Raw genomic sequence first — 10,066 nt, forward strand, 5'->3', positions numbered from 1 at the left:
CATTCCCAGAACTTTAATCTCACTCCTTCCCCTGAGTCCTGTTGATTATTCTCATTCTAAGTCATTTAATTGTCTGCTCTCCTTCCTTTTTTGCCTGGGTCGCTCCCTTCTGAACTTTTTCCTTTCCTTGTGTTTTTCCCAGTGCTCCTGATGGCACGTTGCATTGCACATGAATGTGAACATAAAGATACACTTCAGAGCATCATGCTCAGTAGCTTATGTTTGGGCTCAATTAATATATTGTTACAGAGGAAAAAAATGGTAGAAAATTAGACGAAGGTTATCACCGATTTTGTATTTTTGTTTTGCAGAATGAATAACTCTAAATGCATTTTGCCTGTACTCTATGAGTTAATCTTACCGTGGACTTTGGATCATGTGATTACACATAGTTGTTAAGCAAACACTGAATCCTAAAGGAAATCAGATTACATAGATTCAACACTAAACTTTTAAGACCAATTTCTAAATGAGGTGTGAATGTGCTAAAACTATATTCCCACACACAGCATGGCTTCAAAATATCATGGTACCTTTTTCTTTCTCCAAATATCATTGACTAGAATACCGTATAATATTTAATTAATTAATCATAAAAATAATGCTACACCATGGAGATAGACTGCACAACTGACATATGGAAATAAAAAAGAAAGAGACAGCAAAAGAAAACACACACAAAAAAGACAGTAGAATTATTATTAAAGTATTATTAATATAATTATTAAAGATTGTGAAATATGGTGTGAAAATGTTAATCGTGGGTATTTTTGTTTGTTTTTTAAATCTATCGTTGCAAATGAAAACGAAATGTCATGTACTGCCATCTCCTGGTAGAAATATTTTATTACATTGATGCGAACAGAAAAAGAAATCGAATAATGATCAATAAAAAAAAACAAAGCGAACCTTTAAACAAGCCCCATCCTCTTTTGTAGAAAATTATTATAGAATTTAACGCATTGAAACGGGTGTTATATAGTCAATGAACTGTAATAACTCTCCCTGATACCACCCTAAGAAGTGAGCAACTTATCGATATTTGATTCTTCTTGACTGAGAGATATTATTTGAACTTCCTCCCTTTGCAGCCTATCAAATCACGTCTAAGGAAGGCAAAGCTTCATCTTCATCCAATCAAAACAGGGAAAATATTAAGTGGGCGTGGACGTGAAGTGGAGCAGCTGTGTCTGGAGTTTGACCACACAGGTCCGGCGGAGAAGCAGACGATAGAAAAGCGACAGGGAAGAATGACTCGGGACACTGAATAACAAAGAAACTGAGACTTTTCTCTGGGCCTTTTCACTCGGAGGATTTTAAATAATTGGCGCGTTCGTGGTAAAAGGTGAGCAGACAACAGTGCGGACATGTTTGTTGATCAGGTTAGCATTAGCAACAAAACCACCGGTTATTTTCGCTACCTGCCACATCTGTCACTATCAGTTACATGTCGGTTGCATACAAACTGTGGCACTGTATGTGCACTGTATAGCAATTGTGGGAAACGTGAATAAACGGTGGCTAAGTTAGGATCACTACTAGGATTATTTGTGGACACACTTCACCGGTTATCTCTGTGTCATTGGATCTTCTCCTTGCTGGTCAAGGGGGGGATTCCCTAAATTGCGACAGGACACATCACGTTTCCAGTCAGGGCACTTGAAGGATGGCTCCCTCTCTGTAAAGCTGCCCAGAGCTCACTTGATGATGTCTAAAATAGACCGCAGACCACATGACAGGTTCGCTATCACGGAAAACAAAAGGTTTCACTCCACAGCTGAACCAAACCAAACCCAAACCCAACACGGATTGTCAGTAGGGTTATTAACCCTTGATTTAAAATTAAAATTGAACAAGCGCTGCTCCAGTCTTTAAGGACCCATCTGCTGTCAGTTGTTGGAGGGTTGGGGTGAAAATCTGCTGGCACTCAGGTCTTGATGGCATAATGTTTGAGAGCCACAGGTGTCTGACAGCACTGTCACAGCTGAAATTAGACATGTCACGAGAGCTGCAACATCTAATCAATTAGCTGTCAACTGTCAAATCAATAGCTAGCTATTTTGATCATTTGAGGTTTTGAGTACTTTTATTGTAAAAGGAAAAAAGAAGTCAAAATTTTCTCATAACTGATTCTTAAATGTGAATATTTGCTGGGTTGCAACAGTAAACTGAATAAGTTTGGGTTTTGGGTGAAACAAGACATTTGAGGACGTCATTTTGGACTTTGGGGAACACATTCACATTTTCCACAGTTTTCTAACATTCAGTTGTTTTCTTGTGTGCTGCAGACTCAGTGATAGCTGAGTGAGTGGAAGTGAGAAGAGAAAGTGTCCGTTCGCAGCAGCTGTTACTCCACTGCCACTTCCTTCTCCTTCATACCTTCTTCCCGTCTGCTGTTTTGACTTGAACACGTGTGTGAGAGAGTTTTCCTGTCGCTGATTTGTTGTTGTTGCCATTTTCAGCCATGGAGCCGTCACTGACCGGCAGCCCTGCCACCCCAAAACCCAGCCCCTTGTCTCCCTCCACCCAGCGGCCGGGCCCTTCCTCTTCCAGCTCATCCTCTACCACAACCACACCGACCTCAGACCTCCCTAGGCCTAAACTCACAATGCCAACACGTCCAACCACGCCCTCATCTTCTCCCTCCACTGCCTCCCCACTCACTTCTCCCGGTCTGTCCTCCCGCTCCTCCTCCCTGTCCACGCCGCCCGCCTCCCCTCTCCGCCAGCCCATCAGGAGCCCCTCTCAGGTGGGCAGATCGCAGCTTAATGCAGCCTCAACAGGGAATCCTCCAGCTAGTTCCACAGCTGCTGGAGCTGCTCCACAGCCTCCTCCCACACCTGAACCAGGTGAGAATCAAAGTCTGAACCTTTTGACATATTATGCTTTTAATCACTAAATCTTTACTGCATGATTTCACTGTCCTCCACCTGCCAACTCCCCCAGTTTACTGTGTGCTGCAGTTTCTTCATGACAACCATAGACGTGTACCACAATATGTAAAGCAGCCTCTCCCTGTCTGCTGACTTGAAGAGAAAAGCCTGTCCTGCCCTGTAAAAGGACACCTGTGCCATGTGCGTAGCTGTCTAGATTTGGACAAATCATAATAAATGAAACGAAAAATGGCATTGCAATAACATTGCATCACTGTGTAAGCAAGTGTGTTGCATCAGGGGAGCGAGCAGCTGTTGTTGACTGTGCAAAGCAAACAGTTATTTTAGGGCTCAGGCGGAGGATCGGAGTATGAGCAGCGTCCCCGGAGGACTGACGAGCATCTGATGGAAGTTGCCAGATCCCATCGCGTTTTCTTTCTCTTCCCAGAGACAGGCAGGCACAGACAGACCCCCGCTTCACACGCCAGTATCACTTCCAGCCTGTGGGCGTTTTGAATCTTGGAAAGCATTTCTGCATTTCTTGCCACCTCCGTCTTTTTCCAAGTGTACACCATTCGAAAGATTTCCTGTCATTTGTTTTGAATGCAACAAATGTGACGCCTGACTTCAGAAGAAGTCGACTCATTTTCCACGTGAGCTCTAGCTTGAGTGACGCACCGGGATTTGAGAGTAGCAGAACTCATCAGCCAAAAGAAGATGATAATTAAACCAGCAGGGTTCAGAGGGACGTTCTTATCAGGACAGAATCTGTTTCTGGAAGGATCTGACTCACGCTCACACTCTGGGATCTATCATGTCACCGGCTGGAACGTCAGCCACGAGCCTCTCTTTATCTGGACCGTGTGTGCAGAGTATTTTAAAACCAATGGTGATTACACTTTAAATACCCACCTGAAGAAAAAAGCATTGTGTTTATTTTGTGTTTTTCTCTTCAGGCTGTCGTATTTCTACAGTGTGATTATTTCCACGTTCACATCTTGTCCGTCGTAGACACGAACTTGAAATGGAAACAACTTAGTCAGCAGGTTCAATGCACCATAAATAAAGATGCTATGTTGTCACTGCACTGTGCCAAGATTAGGCAGCTGTGTGTGTGTGTGTGTGTGTGTGTGTGTGTGTGTGTGTGTGTGTGTGTTCTCTACAACCTTGCTTTCAAGAAAGTTGGCGTACCATGTAAAACATAATCAAATGCAATCATTTACAAACACACTCTGTTCACTGACAACAGTTTTCCAAAGTGTTCCTGAGCCCATGTAGTAACATCCTTCATACAATCATGTCTTTCCAGGATGCCTCTTTCACACCCATGAACCTGTTTACCTGTGGAATGCTCCAAACAGGTGTTTTTGGAGCATTCCACAGGTGAACAGGTAATTCATTCATTGGTACCAGAATCAGGGTTGACTTCAAGGACATCAAGTGGAACGTTTTCACATTCAGTTCACATCTTTGTTGTCCCACAGGAGCAAATCATTTTTGAATTAACTGTCACTAAATCATTAACACATTTTATGCAAGAAGGCATTTTGTTGGATCCTGTTTTATTTAAAATGTGTAATATATTGTGTATGTATCATAGTAATACCCTCTTATGAGATATCTGCTGCAGTGTTTCGTCAGTCACTTTCTGTTTCCTTCAGAAGAACCAGAGGAGGAGGTCAGTTTCGAGGATCTGGAGGAGAGAGCAAAGTCAGGAGATGCTAAAGCACAGACCAAGGTCAGTGAGACTGAACACATTGTGAATACTGTTGACTTTAATGAGCAGATGGTGAGCGCAGAGCAGATTGGCCAGGTAATGATAAATGTTACTTTAGAGTGACATATTGATGGGAAGGACAGTTCATGAGTCAACTAAGTCACAGCAGTGCTTACTTTGCGAGTCTAAGGGTGTGTCTGTGTGTGTGCTTGCGTGCACGTGTGTGCGCGTGCGCGTCTCCAGATGGGGCGTTACTTCCTGGCAGTGGCAGAAGAAAGAGACGAGGAGCTGAATAACTGTACAGCGGTCACTTGGCTCATCCAGGCTGCCAAACAAGGCCGCAAGGACGCCGTCCGACTGCTGCAACAGTGCTTAGCCTCCAGGAAAGGTAGCGAAATCTCCCAGTGCCACCCTCAATCTGTGGCTGGTGGCAAAGTAGGATGAAAATCATTGGTTTGATGCTGGGATTAGTTAGTTCATCATCAGCGTGCACATTAATCTTGTTTTTTCAGGCATCACTCTGGAGAACTTTGAGGAGGTGAAGAAGTTGTGCACAGAGACGCGCTTTGAGCGAGGAGTCAGGAAAGCAGCTCTGCTCATGTACTGGAAGTTAAACCCAGAGAGGAAGAAGTCGGTGGCTGTTTCCGAGATGCTAGAGAATGTTGAACACGTCCACTCAGATCCGGGTACGGGAGTGGATATATTTTTATTTCACACAGTGACGTTACACAGTTTTGTGTTGCTTATGGAAACACATTTATAGTCGTAGTAGTACTGTATTCACCATGTTGCAAATCATGAAGAGGCAAAGAAATACAGACTACTTTCCTTTGTATTTGCAGATAAACCAGTCTCCCCGGGCCCATTAAACCGCTCAGCCAAGAAACAGAGGAGAGTCCTGGAGTCCATGGTCACCAGTGAGGGTATGTGTGGTTTGAAGGAAAAACTACTCGCTGGATTTTCATTAAAGTTGGTGAAAGTTCAAGTTTGGGTGTGAATCACAGGGCGGATACACAGATCATTTTCCACTTTTATTAACATTTTGAGATTGGCCATTTGGCCTTGGTAGAATAAATGTTATTCATCTTGTAGTCAGCGAACAACATGTGCCTTGTGTGTGCGTCCTTGTAGCCAGCTCCCACGTGGGTCTTGATGACTTTGTTGAGATGACGAAGAAGTTCGCTCAGGGTGTTGCTCCTTCACCTGTCATGGCCGCAGCAGGAGGCGACGATGACGACGATGACGATGTCGTAGTGAAGAATCCAGATGAACTGCCTTTACACCAGAAGGTAGGAAGCCCTCAGACTTTGTCAGGGTGTGACTGGTGTCTGCCGGTCCATTAAATGAACATTTTTTCACATTTTGGCGATGCACTGACGCTGCTCTGCTCCTCTCTTGTGCTTCAGCTGCTGAAGTTCCCTCTGTACGCTCTGCTGGAGATCAAGGAGCACCTCATCGACTGGGCGTCACGGGCTGGCATGCAGTGGCTCAGCGCCCTGATCCCCACGCACCACGTCAACGCTCTAATCTTCTTCTTCATCATCTCCAACCTCACAATCGAGTTCTTCATCTTCCTCATCCCCCTGCTGGTTTTCTACCTCTCATTCTTCTCCATGGTCATCTGCACACTGCGAGTTTTTCAGGTTATTGATGACTAGATATTACTCAGTATTGTTGATTTTGCCGATATTGAACCTGTGGAAGAGGACTTGCTTTATATTTGTGTACTTTTTTGAGTTGGGACAAGTAAACTGAATATGAATATGCATCTTTTCCTACAGAATTCAAAAGCATGGGAAAATTTCCGGGCTCTCACAGACCTGCTGACTCACTTTGAACCTGGTCTAGATCTGGAACAGGCTGAGACCAACTTTGGATGGACACACTTGGAGCCTTATCTGTAAGACCATTTCTGTTTCCACGTGGACGACTTCGACTGTTTACTCTGTTTTGTTTGCAAATGCAAAGTTTGGTTTTGTTCAGGTTTTGCTTGATTAACATTAGCATTGTTATGTAGATGTAATGGTGCAGTGTTTGCGTGGTTCAGTTGCTGTTCCTGTAACTAAGAGAACAATACGTTTTTTATTTAACAGTAATTAAACAGATTGTATACATACATATAAGAAAGATTTAAGCAGTAAAATCCAAGAGAGTGAATGTGATCAAAAGGACAAATACACATAAAATACACACAAAATGAGCTAAAAATGCTTCTGCACCCTGTGTGTTCTCAGGTACTTCCTGCTCTCTGTGGTCTTCGTGGTGTTCTCCTTCCCTGTTGCTGATAAATCCTGGATCCCCTGCTCCGAGTTGGCTGCTGTCGCTCTCTTCTTCACCGTCACTGCCTTCCTCAGCCTCCATGCCTCTGCTCAGCTCTTCGCTCGTAAAGCCCTCCTCACGGAGGTGCTCTCTGGAGCGTGTTCCCTCACCAGCCTCCTGCCGGACTCCTTATGGTTCCTCAGGGTCTTTGGGATGACGATCGCCACTGTTCCTCTTGGGGAAATGGTGGCGTTGAACCTGGGGATGCCATGGCTGCTGTATGGACACCTTTTCTATCTCCTCTTCCGTATGGCCCAGCTGAGAGGCTTCAAGGGCACCTACCTGTGCCTGGTGCCCTACCTGGTTTGCTTCACCTGGTGTGAGCTCACCTTGGTGCTCCTTAATAACGCCTCTGCGATAGGACTCATCCGCACCTGCGTTGGCTACTTCCTCTTCCTCTTCGCACTTCCTGTACTCTCACTGGCCGTGGCCGCAATGCTCATCATCCAGCTCCTGCAGTGGTTTCTCGCCCTGGAGCTGACCAAGATGGTGGTCACTCTGACAGTTTGCTTCGTGCCAGTAGTGTTGAGGCTTTGGACCCGCTTCAGCCTCAACCCCATTGCCGTTTTTCGCTCTTTGTCGCGGAGCAGCATCGTCAAGCTCATCCTGGTGTGGCTCAGTGCGGTGGTGCTCTTCTGCTGGATGTACGTCTACAGGTCTGAAGGCATGAAGGTGTATAACTCCACCCTGACCTGGCCTGAGTACAGCAACCTCTGTGGCCCTCTGGCCTGGAAAGAGTCCAACATGGCCCAAACTCAGATTCTCTGCTCTCATCTCGAAGGGCATCGTGTCACCTGGACCGGACGCTTCAAGTACGTCCGCGTCACCGACATTGAGAACGGGCCCCATTCGGTTATCAACCTGCTGCCTGTATTTGTGGGGAACTGGATGCGGTGCCTGTACGGGGAGCCGTATCCTTTGTGTGAGGAGGTGAAAAACGTCACAGCGGAGCCCCAGCCCCTGCCTGCCCCGGCTCCTCCTCCAGAAGATCCCCTCTGTAAACTTAAAAGACTGGCCAAGCACGAATGCCACATCAAACGCTTTGACCGCTACAAATTTGAAGTGACAATGGGCATGCCGCTGGAGAGGAAGACCAAGAACGGGACGATCGTAGAGGACGAAGACGCGACGAAGGACATAGTTCTGCGGGCCAGCAATGAGTTCAAATCTGTGCTTTTACACTTAAAGACAGGAAGCCTGGTGGAGTTTAGTACCATACTGGAGGGTCGTCTAGGCTCCAAATGGCCCGTGTTTGAACTGAAAGCCATTCACTGCATGTCGTGCACCGATGCCCACACGACCAGCCGCAGGCAGTACAAGATTGAACACGACTGGAGGCGCACGGCTCAGTACGCCCTGCAGTTTGGGTTTGACTTCTTCTTCAACCCCTTCCTGACTGCTCAGCTAGAGCAGCACTGGGAGGCAGAGACGGAAACACAGACTGTGGCACAGGAGGGGGAGTAGAGAGGGGGATCTGGCGAACACACCTCTGGGAGAAATAAGATGTATGATAATGATAATATTATATTCAGGTGGAGAACATTATTGGTTGTACGACGCTGTTCTTCATAGAATCTCATTGCAGTACTGGCAGATATTCAGATGTCTGTGGTATCAGTCTTGTAGAAAGGCTGAAAATGAGTGATTGTGTGTTTGCAGTCTTATAGCTTTTGAGCCAAAATGTGTGAGAATACATAATATAATGACATTATGATGACAAGGTTTTTAGAATAAGTGATTTACTGCCTAACACTAAACAATGAAAAACGTGATGTAAACCTCCTTCTTCGCTGTGGTCAGCTGTGCATTTCATCCAGTTTAAGCTCCAGTCTGTTAATGAAGTCATATTGATTTTCTTCATTTGTTGTAAAAACACTGTGTGATACACACATTTTTAGGTGTGGTTATCAAATATTTGTGGCCAAAATCATCAGTATTTACATCTGACGGTTTCCTTCTTGAACTGTTGAACCTTGTCGTGTCTGTGGCCTACAAATTAAACAATTATTGTATTGTTTTTTTGAGGTTGTAATACTGATGATAACTTTATAAGAGTTCCCTTTGCTGTTAAGCTTTAATCATTTAACATTATACACATAGACTGTGATAAAGAGGAGGATGGAGCCTCCCTGTCTGAGAAGTGCCTTGAACCTGCATTCTTTGTAATGGCCAGCAGGGGGCGATTCCACTGACTGCAAAAAAGAAGTGTGATTGTGTAGAAGTCTATGAGAAAATGACCCGACTTCTCACTTGATTTATTACCTCAGTGAACATTTTCAAAATGAGTTTATGATCTCAATCGCTAGTTTCAAGTCTTCTTCAATCCAGCATCATGTTCATTTGGTAAATTATGGTCCAATTTAGGGTGAAATAAATAATAAAACCGGGTGTGCTTACAGAAGAGGCCACCCTGTGATTGACAAATTGTTGCAACTAAAGCCAAACTCAGAACTTTAAAACAGTGACTGCGTCCTCTTCTTTTGTACAGTCGATGATTATACAGTGTATGTATAGTATGTTTTTTTGAAATGGTTGGAGTTGGAAATTATATATTTTCATGTGCCTTATAAGACATAGGCCCAATCCTAATTCTAATGTTTCATACAGATGCAAAGGAATATTATCTCATGCAATTATCCAAGTTCATCTCTGCCCTCCCATCTCTGCTTCTCCTCCTCCCACTCTTCTCTTTCTCCCCCACTGTTGGTCTCCGTCTCTGCTGTGCAGAGATTTAATATATTGAATATTTGCAGTCCCTGAGTGTTTGAAGTTAGGACGTCACTACTGTTTTCTACACTGTGACCCATAAACATAATGAAAACACTTGCTTGTTGCTGTTTTTATTTCACATTATTTGCATTATATTCATTTTAAAGACAACATTTTAAGGTTTGAAGCGTGCTGTCAGTCCTGACTTTATCATCAGTGTAAAAAAATAAAATCAATGGTTGACTGTCACATGGTTAATGAGACACTTGAATACAACAGAGCCATCATTAGCAATAGTAACACGTGCTTTTCCCACTATGATAAGTCAAAAAGCCTGCTCTTATAAAGGCATGTATAGTGCTAATTGTTCCCAAACATAGTGAAGGCAGCTATAATCAAGATTTCTATGAAAACAACAACAACAATAGGACAATGGTGAGTTTCAGCT

The 10,066-nt window shown here is 44.3% G+C and overlaps 1 protein-coding gene across 2 annotated transcripts; it reads left to right on the forward strand.

Annotated features, from left to right (window-relative positions):
* Nucleotides 1–1,166: 1,166 nt before the first annotated feature.
* On the forward strand, nt 1,167–9,873 carry wfs1b (Wolfram syndrome 1b (wolframin)). 2 transcript variants are annotated; one of them, XM_076739708.1, is made up of 10 exons: nt 1,167–1,345; nt 2,463–2,849; nt 4,535–4,611; nt 4,834–4,978; nt 5,103–5,276; nt 5,433–5,513; nt 5,722–5,879; nt 5,997–6,233; nt 6,372–6,490; nt 6,825–9,873. In XM_076739708.1, the coding sequence occupies exons 2-10, from the start codon at nt 2,465–2,467 to the stop codon at nt 8,371–8,373; spliced, it is 2,925 nt and encodes a 974-aa protein (XP_076595823.1). In that variant the 5' UTR covers nt 1,167–1,345; nt 2,463–2,464; the 3' UTR covers nt 8,374–9,873. The 2 variants fall into 2 exon arrangements, with proteins under 2 accessions (XP_076595823.1, XP_076595824.1); XM_076739709.1 differs by having other exon boundaries at nt 1,205–1,345; nt 4,538–4,611; nt 6,825–9,720.
* Nucleotides 9,874–10,066: the final 193 nt, after the last annotated feature.

This window comes from Chaetodon auriga, chromosome 9 (genome assembly GCF_051107435.1).
Source record: "Chaetodon auriga isolate fChaAug3 chromosome 9, fChaAug3.hap1, whole genome shotgun sequence".
NCBI classification, from domain to species: domain Eukaryota; kingdom Metazoa; phylum Chordata; class Actinopteri; order Chaetodontiformes; family Chaetodontidae; genus Chaetodon; species Chaetodon auriga.

Excerpts from the sequence above, each read along its gene's own strand:
- wfs1b (XM_076739708.1), top strand. The coding sequence starts at position 2,465 with ATGGAGCCGTCACTGACCGGCAGCCCTGCCACCCCAAAACCCAGCCCC. Across the intron at positions 4,979-5,102 it reads GTGCTTAGCCTCCAGGAAAG|GCATCACTCTGGAGAACTTT; the intron begins GTAGCGAAATCT and ends TTGTTTTTTCAG. Across the intron at positions 5,277-5,432 it reads ACACGTCCACTCAGATCCGG|ATAAACCAGTCTCCCCGGGC; the intron begins GTACGGGAGTGG and ends TTGTATTTGCAG.